The sequence below is a fragment of the Mauremys reevesii genome, linkage group 6, assembly GCF_016161935.1.
Source record: "Mauremys reevesii isolate NIE-2019 linkage group 6, ASM1616193v1, whole genome shotgun sequence".
NCBI lineage: Eukaryota > Metazoa > Chordata > Testudines > Geoemydidae > Mauremys > Mauremys reevesii.
The window spans coordinates 83,210,803-83,220,818 of NC_052628.1; the positions used below are offsets into that span (position 1 = coordinate 83,210,803).

The 10,016-nt window shown below is 39.0% G+C and overlaps 1 protein-coding gene across 9 annotated transcripts in view; it reads left to right on the top strand.

The window, feature by feature from the left end:
- CDC14B (cell division cycle 14B) overlaps positions 1-9,366 on the top strand; it is a 70,575-nt gene extending 61,209 nt beyond the window's left edge. For 2 of the 9 annotated variants that reach the window (XM_039543913.1, XM_039543922.1), the window contains 3 exons: positions 4,101-4,217; positions 8,539-8,604; positions 8,871-9,366. In XM_039543913.1, coding sequence (XP_039399847.1) covers positions 4,101-4,217; positions 8,539-8,604; positions 8,871-8,910 — 223 coding nt within the window. In that variant the 3' untranslated portion in view covers positions 8,911-9,366. Of the gene's footprint in view, positions 1-4,100; positions 4,218-8,538; positions 8,605-8,870 lie in introns of those variants that run through there. The other 7 variants (XM_039543914.1, XM_039543923.1, XM_039543917.1 and 4 more) reach the window with 6 other exon arrangements.
- The last annotated feature ends 650 nt before the right edge of the window (positions 9,367-10,016 follow it).

The window sequence follows — 10,016 nt, forward strand, 5'->3', positions numbered from 1 at the left end:
AGGGTTTTCATGAAGGCGCTATCCATGGTGGCAGCATACCAGCATCACCAGGGCACCCCAGTATTTCCCTCCCTAAACAACTTGCTGCTCATAAGTCAGTCATACTGGGAAAGAGGTACAGTTGGCGGCTCTATCCCTACTCAGCTTCCTTCAATCCTTATAGCTCGAAGGAAACCTAGAAATGTCCACTTTAGTTTCTGTGCAAACTATAGACTTTTACTAGAGCAATTTTTGGATTTGATAACAGCCAAAGCATACTTACCCAGGATGGATTGCAAGCTCTGACGGACCTCATCTCCCAGCTTTGACTGAGCCCTGGGAGATCCTAGGCCATATGGTCCTTCTAGGCCATATGGTCTCCTATGTGATATTCTTCACAGGACTCCATCTGTGGAATCATCAGGTGTGGTTTCAAACAGTTTATGCTCTGAGTAGAGACAAGCTGGGCAAGCGAGTGTCAGTTCCGCACAGTGTTTTCAAGATCTTTGACCTGGTGGGAAAAGAGAAGCTGTGGGCGTAATGGTTACCTTTGTTCCCCCTCCACCCATGAAGAAACTAATTGCATATGCCTCCCTCTCGGGCTAGGGAGCACATCTGGATGAACAGGTGGCTCAAGGTTCTTGGACTTGGCAAGATTCAAGCTTCACATGTCTCCTCCAACTGCAAGCAGTACTCGAATCCTACAGAAGGCTTTTGCCTTTCATCCATGTCCTACATATTCAGTATGTTGGGCAATATGACTACAGTATAGTACATGAACACAGGGCTGCCTAGAGGATTCAGGGGGCCTGGGGCAAAGCAATTTTGGGGGCCCCTTCCATAAAAAAAGTTCAGTACTATAGAATACTGTATTCTCGTGGGGGGCCCCTGTGGGTCCCGGGGCAAATTGCCCCACTTGTCCCCCCCCCCCTCCCCGGGGAGCCCTGCATGAACAAACATGAAGCAGAGCAGACCACCACTCTTTGCATGAAGATGATCAGTCTCTGGAATTGGTATATCTGACACCAGATCACTCTCTTGGCAGTGCACTTTCCAGGAGTAATGAACACTTTGGCAGACAGCCTCAGCAGGCAGTTCCACAGACCAGGATTGAAAACTTCATAGCTCAGTGATACAGAGCATTTTCTGACAGTGGGGATTCCTGTTGTGGGATGTCTTTTTTGTGCCAAGAAAACTAGAAATGCCTAGTCTAGTGTTCCCAGGCAGCTCAGGGGTACAATTCCTGAGAAGAGTCATTCCTAGTAAAATGGTCAGCACCGCTAATGGATGCTTTGCCACCCATTCCCCTCTTACCTCAAGCCTGAGGAAAATCAAGCAGGAAAAAAGCATTGGCCAATTCTAGTGGTTGAGACAGTTTTGGTTCACCAGCTTCCTTCAGATGGCTTCCTGTCCAGCTCTGAACCAGCTGACTTAGGAGAAAGGCAAGACCATTCATCCAAATCCAGCATCGCTCAGTCTAAGCCTGGTATTTGGATGGATGATGAGCTTAGAGAGGTCAGGTTCAGAGGCAGAACAATCCATTCTCAATAATAGCAGGAAGTGTCTCTGATGAAATGGAAGAAATTTTCTATCTGATGTCTGCATCCTCAGATACGTCCAAAGGGCTCAGAGATCCCTACCATTCTGGACTAGTTCCTTTATGTTAAAAATGTCTGATTTATCACTCAGCTCACTGAAAGTGCATTTGGCAAGGATTAAGGCCTTCCATTCTGTAGTGGAAAACTGTTTTGGTCTTTATCCATTGTGAGGTTTTCAAACGGCCTTGATAGAGCCTTTCCTCCCAGTACTGAAACCTATACCGATTTGAGTCTTCAGTCTCTCATTGTCAGCACTCATTAATCCTCCTTTTGAACCTGTAGTTTCCTGCTACCTTCATCTGTCTTTTGAAGGTGGCCTTTCTGACCACAGTCACCTCCATCAGAAGAGTAAGTGACTTTGGATTCCTTACGGCAGACTCTCCCTACATGGTCTTCCAGAAGTGTAAGATTTCTTTGATGTTACACCCCATGTTCATTCCAAAAGTTTCCTCCAAATTCCACTTTAAATTAGGTCCTATATCTACCTGTTTTCTACCCAAAACCTCACACCACCAGAAAACAGAGGAAGCTCTATTCTTTGGATGTCTGTTGAGCCTTGGTGTTCTATCTGCAAGACAAAACCCTTCAGGAAATCTCTGACGCTGTTTCCTTTACTGAATGGATGAAAGGGGAAGTAATTTCCTCACAGACACTTTACAAATGGATATCAGGTTTCATCCTGCTTTGCTATGAGCTAATGGTGACACTTCCTCCACAAAGTGAGAGAGCCCACTTGACCAGAACCCAGGCTCTCTTAGTAGCTGTTCTTCAGGATGTCTCCTTTCTGTAGAGCAGCAACATGTGGTTCTGTGTGTATCTTTTTGCTAGACATTATGCCCTGGTACAAGCTTTTTCAACAGATGTGTCCTGCAATCTGTAGTACATCGGGGTCCTCACACCCTCCTCCTCAATGAGTCCTCTCATGTGACATATTCATAGGGACCATCACTCAAAGAAGAAATTCATGTTACTTACCTTACAGTAACTGGAGTTATTTAAGATGTGTGTGGTCCCTATATGTATTCCACTACCTGTCTTCCTTCCCCTCTACTTCAGATCCTTTCCTAAAGTGATTTTTGGTGGTGTAGGAGCTGGAGAGGCGGCCTGTCCACGCTGAGCCTTTATGCCTTGTGTTCAGAGTGCGCAGACACAGATCAGTGGACACTACTAAAGAAAAATCTTCTGGTCTTAGGCACATCAAATGCCTGTGCACCTCAAGTGGACTACACATAGGGACCACACATCTCAAAGAACTCAAGTTTTTGTAAAGTAAAGTATCAGAGGGGTAGCCGTGTTAGTCTGGATCTGTAAAAAGTGACAGAGTCCTGTGGCACCTTATAGACTAACAGACGTATTGGAGCATAAGCTTTCGTGGGTGAATACCGAAGTGGGTATTCATCCATGAAAGCTTATGCTCCAATACATCTGTTAGTCTATAAGGTGCCACAGGACCTTTTGTAAGGTAAAGTAACCAGAATGTGTGGCACGCATAACAATGAACTATTTCACTTCATGGACAAATTATACTTATTATAGTTTCAGAATCTAGTTGGTTCTGTGAGGGCAGAGTTCAAATTGAGTGGGAAATGCCTTGCTAAAATGATTTAATTGATGTCATGAGAGGAGACTCCCTCCTACCCTTCTGTTATATAATAATTATTATTTATTAACTGAGTATCCAAAAGTGTGGCAGGTGCCATATGGAGTAATTTAAAAAAAAAAAAAGTCTCTCCCATAGTGTAAGCAGAAACATGGTGGGATGTGGCAAGGCAAAACGAAAGAGATAGGGGAAAATGGGGGATGGCAAAGGGTACAAGTGACTTGATTTTTAAAGAGTGTTTTGTGCCTGTTGCTGCCAGTGTCTACTGGGAGATGCTGGGTGGTCAGCACTTTTGAAAAGCATGCCACAAGTGTGGTGTGGTCACTCCCTGTTTTCTAACAGCAAAATACCAGCATTGTCAACTAAAAACTGTCCCGGGTCAACTGTAACAAAGCTTTTTACAGACTGTGTGTTCCAGATGACCATGTTATGGGTTGGAGATTTGGACTCTGATCTTCAGGAGCTGTTGAGAGTTGTGATTCCTTTTGCATCAGCCGAGATGTCATTTGTGGGAAAATAACATTTGCTTCTCTATTAGGCTCTTCATGTTGCTCGCTCTTTCAGTACAAAGCACTTAAAATATCAGCTTTTTGTTCACTTCATTTCTACCTTCTCCCCTTCTTCCTAAAAAGGTGGTAATGCTAAAAGAAAAGCATTTTGACAATCTTATTGAATGTAAAATAAGTAAAGTAAAAATAAACTAGTAATACTGCAAGAATTAACTTACTAACAAGGCATTACCAAGGGGAAGTTGTATACCTCAGTCTGCGAAGAACCCTTTTTCAAGAATTATTTGTGGAGAGCCATATGACACATATACCGATATATCTGTTCTTTGTGCTACAGTATTATATCCTCTTATCAGTTTTTTTTTCCTGGTAAACTTTCAGGTTATATAATTTTCTTTTTCCGACTCTTTTCAGAGTAATTCTACAGTCCAGTGTTCAGAAAAGTAAAACGTCTGAACCTAGCATTTCTGGCAGTGCAGACATTAATAAAAGAACTACCAGGTCTGCTGCAAGAAAAAGCAGTTTAAAAAGGTGAGAGTTACTCTTTTGAGCTGGCATGTCCATTGCTGGTGATGGACTTTGTCTGAGGGAATATTAGCCTCCTAGTGACAAGGAATTAATTAAAATATTTTAAAATGTATCATGTAATGAGACTGTCTGGAGCTTTGAATTTCTTGTGTCATACATTTCTGAGTGAATTCTGGAAACTGGGAGACTTGTATTGTGGTTATTATGTATGATTTAAGGATTACTGAATTTAGGAGTTTGCTGATTTAATAGTTCCCATCACAATATCTACAGGTATTATGAAGAAACCTCTCCAGAAACAAATTTAAAAAAAACTGGTGAGAGATTGTATATGACAGTGTGGTGGAGGGAAGGGTGCTGGGGGGAGTTGAGAAACAGTACAAGTGCAACAAATTAGAAATTCAGATGGCAAAGAACTAACTTCTGTCAAATGTTCATAAATATCTCCTCTGTAACACCCTTCTCTACTGCTGTAAGATCAAATGTATTGTCATCCTTTTTTCTATTGGTCTAACCATCCAATAAGAAAATAAACATTAAAAGTTCCACTCTTTCTGGAAAGTCAAAGAACATGGATGATTGAAGCCAACCATTCAGCATAGAAAAGATCTATTTCCTTGTCTTGTGTGGAAAAGAGGGTATCTTCAATATTGAGCGAAAACGTTAGATGACGTTTCACAGTTCACTTTTGGGGAAGGGACTCCTCCTTTGTCTTGGCAAGGATTAATATGGAAAGAGAAAGAAATATAAAAACTAAGAGGAATTGGACTGACCACTGAGATATGAGAAAATAAACCATAGAAGCACACTGGCTTTGTATCACAGAGGTGTAGAAAATGCACAGAAAGAGTGTGTGTGAATGAGTGAGTGAGAGAGAGAGGAGATATGAGATATAGTACCGGTAATGAGATTTTATAATTGGAAAAGGATTCAGAATTTAAACTAGGTAGTCTGCTCTACAAGCACATGGAGAATTAAAAATGTGGATGGTTTAAAACAAGAGTGTGAGTGCCGCTTTGTGTGTAAGCACATGGGTACAAAGTATATTTACTTCTGACAGCTACCACACGAGTTCTTGTATACATCCATGTGCAAAGCAAGTATGCAGACCTAGACCCTCCCAAGTTGTGCTGGAAATGAGCATGAGATTCTAGTTCAGAATCTGTAGGTTACACAACCATTAATTAGGGTAATTTAAAGCCATCAGTATATTTTTTTCTAGTGCTGTCCTCTTTCACATTCACAGATATCAGTACACTGTGGAAGAGAGATACCAAATATATATTTCTCTTTTTTGGGAGTGAAACTGCCAAGAGGGCTTGCAACTTTCAGTTTGAAAACAAAAGATCTAAACACATTAAATCCAAATCACATATAATCTGTGGCTTATATGTCATACAGCAGTTTCAAATAGTTTTTTATTTTTGAAAGTGACAATTTTTTGTCTTATGCTTGTTGTGAATATCTTTTAATTAGTCTATCAATAAATGATGAAGAGAAGAGCCTTATTTTGTTGGGAGGAGTGAATCATTAGACTTGCAACTAGGACTTATGAGTTGGTGTTTATGTGCCATAAATACAAACTTAGTATGTGGTAGTGTTTTGTAGAATTTCCTTTTCTCTTCTCTTCCTTCTGCCCTTATCCTTAAATGCAAACTATTTTAAAAATAACAAACAAAATAAATCCTCTAATGGTTGGTAAAAGATACATTAGAAGTGACCTGCAGGTTAACATTGAGAGAATTTTCAGGGTATTATATACCATTTGATTCATATTAACAAATAGTTAAAAGCTATATTTAGTTTTTGTATAATTGTTTGGTTTGATTAGGTCTCCTTGACTGCATTGTTTATCAGTACTGATTTCTGTCCATGCTGACCTCTCTGGTTCTGGCTATTTCTTATATTCTTCATGCCTCGTCTGTTTTTGAGCCTCTTAGCTCTGTAGCTATTTGTCCATTCAGTGACATACTGTTTCAGTTCCTGGAAAGCATCCTTATGAATAGATCCTCCCTCCTAGAGAACAGCAGGCATTCCCCAGTTCCTTTCTTCTCATTTGTCACAATGAAAAAAGACCACCTGATAAATTATTATATGAAGAAGTGCTGCCACTTGGAGATCTCTTTTACAAACCTGGCATGATGCCTTCTGGCTCTGAGGAAAGACTTGTGCTCTTACAGATGAGGGATTCCTCAGTTCATAAATGAGCACTAACTTTGTAGAGTATTTGTAATTTGGCTTTCTGACACTGCTTCTGAAACTTCTGCCCCAGATTTTTCACTTTAAACTGTATCTGATCATGTTTCTGATACTTAACTTTGAGACCATACTGCTTCAGTCAGTTGATGACCAGATCCTGCCATTCAAGATATCTCAATGCAAAATAGTGCCATCCAATAGGGTCACAATTCTGGAGTTCTTTTTCCATGAAAAAAAAGGCAGCTTGGTTGTAGTTCATATACACATCATGTGATTAAATTTATACCCTCTGATGGGCATTATAAAGAATGTCCTCCCTACAATATGGATGTGTTTTTATTTACCTGTAGCCTCTGGAGAAATCTTGTATGGAGCCAGTCTATCACAGAATGAGATGGCTTTTGCAGCTCTCCATTTGGTAAAGGATATGCAATCAATGGGTGACATCATGGAGCTTCCATTAGTGTATTCAAAACAAAACAAAAACTGGCTTCCCATCCTTTTTGCCTGAAGTTTATTAAACTTTGTCTTATTTTAAAAAAAAGGGGGGGGGCTGTCCCCCAAACTGACTGCATTATTCCAATTCAAGCCTAATAAATGCAGAGTAGAGGAGAACAGTTCTGACTTCTGTTAATACTGTAGTATTGTTGTTAATCTAACTCAGCATGTCTTTTGTGACACAGTATTATTGTATCTATATTAACTTTATCATCCAATATAAACCCTTTGATTCTTTGGACATCAGTGCCTAGCCAGTACTCTTTTATTTGGTGTCTGTGTATTTTAATAGTCTTTCCTATATGACCACTGTTTCCATTTTTTTCATTGAATCTCATTTTATTTATAGGTATTGCATTGATTTCTTCAGATTTCAGTTTTGTTGTAGCTGAATCACAGTCTGTGATCAAAAATTCATTCTTAGCATTATATCCTCAGATTTGAGTCCTTCCTCATCCTTCAAACTGTGACGAAATTGTTAAGGAGTAGGTCCAGAATAACTCATCTCCCAGTAAAACTACAATATTTACTTCAAGTTTTCTGATGAGATTTATGAAGCCATCTCATGATTGTTTAATCAAGCCAATATGTACAATATTTTGCCTTTTCCTTCAGGTGACGCTATATATCTGCCATTGTCAATGCCTGGCTGTCCAGAATGAGAGGGGGTATTAACATGGCACTTTGTTTATAGTGTGGATGAGAGAATGTAATGGAACTGCCAGGGATTCATGTTGCAGCCTAGTGTCATGATCTGCTCTGTGACATTAGGTTAACTGACTTGGTCAATTGGCACCTCACTTTCCCATCACTAGGACATGGCTGTTGTAGATTGGTCCATAAGTGATAGGTCAGAGTTCACATTTTACAAAGTGCATTTATCAGATCATTTTATGGTGAAATTTTATCCTCTTCTCTCTTCCTTCCAGAATGCAGACACTCCTTAAATTCTTATTGTTAATCTATTTAATTGGACTATTTACAGTAGAGGCAACATTTAATACTTATCCCATCTTGAAACAAAAAACTGGAATAATCCTACTACTGAGCACTTAAACTGCTTTTCATCCATGGAACTCAAAGTGCTTTACAGAGGTGGACACAGCTTGTGTTCATATCCCCACTTTACAGACTGGGAAACGGAGGCACACAGCAAGGCAGTGACTGAGCCAGGAAAAGGACCCCCCTCTCCCCCCGCTTGTAAACTATCCAGTAGAGGCTTGAGAAATTCCAACACCAGCTGCATGAAGTAAAGAAACTAACAGAACCCTCTTCCCTTCAAAATGGATAGAAATTAAGCTATTGTCCCACTCATTACACTATTAGCGCTCCATGTATTTAACAAGTTCTTGAGCTCCTTTGTTGTTAGCAATTTAGAAGAGAGGAAATAGTGTGTGTAGTGAGGATTTGGGGGGTTCAGTGGAATTGGACTATAGGAATCATTATGCCAAGGAATAATTGTGACTCCGTTGGCAGGAAAGGGGAAATATATGCAACAATTAATTTATAGGTCTCTTAGCTTTTTTTCTCACCAGAGAAGCACACCAGAGCTTTGTCTGTTTGTGATCTAATTCTAGCTTTAAAAAAATTAATATTTCTTTTCCATTCTTTTCTACTTTTCCCACAGTCTGATACCTCAGAAGGAGAAAAGGAAAAGGAATGCTTTACAGCAAATGCGTTTAATGAAATTATGGTACTTTGAATCTTCTGCTTTTTCTTTACAAAGGCTTTTTTCCTACTCTTTGTAATCAGAACAGTAGTCTGTGCTTTCTTTACAATTGATAATTTATTCTCTATAAAAGTATCAAGTCTTTTTCTTTACAATTTTTTCTTTGTACTATTATGCTTAACTTAGCTTACACTGGCAGAAATGTTAGAAAGATTTTGCACTTGGTTTGTTTTTTGAATTTAAAATTGGATGGTTTTTATTCCTCATAAATCTGTTTTTTATCATTTCAGTGGTCACTCCATACCAAGGACCAGGACAGTGCTGCGTTAAGTAAAAAGAAGTGACTGAAGAGGATGCTCTGGAGGGGGGCGGAATGGAATATTGCTATGGAACTTAAAAAGTCTTTCCTTTCAAAGAAATTAGCTGCAAAATGCAGCTAAGATTTAGCAGAAAAACTCCTCCTAATTTGTAGAAGAAAATGACCAGTTTAAGATGCTTGACAAACAGTTCAGCTTTCTAATTCTAAACGTTTTCTCAAATGTTAAAAAAAAAAACCCTTGTAAATTTAGACTCAGGTGTAAATATCTAAACTCTCTATTATAAAGAGGGTTTACTAGTGGGTATGATGCATGTGTGTAATTGTGATGGCAATCAGTTAGCTGCTGGCCACCATAAGAAGTGAAGATGTGGTGGGAGCTTTTAAATATTTAATTCACTGTTGTCCGTCCAAGCTGATCTCAGTGTCCAATACAGAGCAAATCTTGGGAAGGCAAGATTTTATTCTCATAACATTGTACTTTCCTGTTGATTTGCATAGCCTTCCTTATTTTGTATGGATTTTTTTATGAAGCTGTAATGTTAAATACCCAAACTAATTACTGTATGCCAAAGACTGCTTTATTTCAAAGGGTTTTTTTTTAAAAAAAAATTAACTAAAAGCTGTTAACTGTTTTATTAGTAATAGCTTTTAGTTGCTCAAATTGATTGAAAACATTGATTTTTCCTACCAGAGTTTATTATTTAAAGCAGCACCATCAACTTAGATTACATGGCTAGTTGAAAACTTTTTACCTACTTGTGCTACAGGTAATACCTAAAGTTCTCAATCTTTCAGACATGGTAATAGTTCCTAAAGTTTATGCATCAGACCATCTTTATGGTCATTGTCATAGTTTCCCTTGTTTAATCATTTTCTTCCATACTGGGGGTTAGGGGAAATAGAGGCACTTAAAAAAAATGAGTTGTGATTGTAAAACCACTGAAATTGGCAGTGGGGAGCAGGTGTAGTCAGTCATTTTTTTAAAAACAGTTATTTCAAGGTGGCGGTGCTCCTTGAAACATCCACATACTTTTGTTTACCAAAAAAAAAAAAAGTCCTAGATACCTAATTATCTGTTAAATGTCATTGTAATTTTTTAAAGGTGACCTAGGATTTG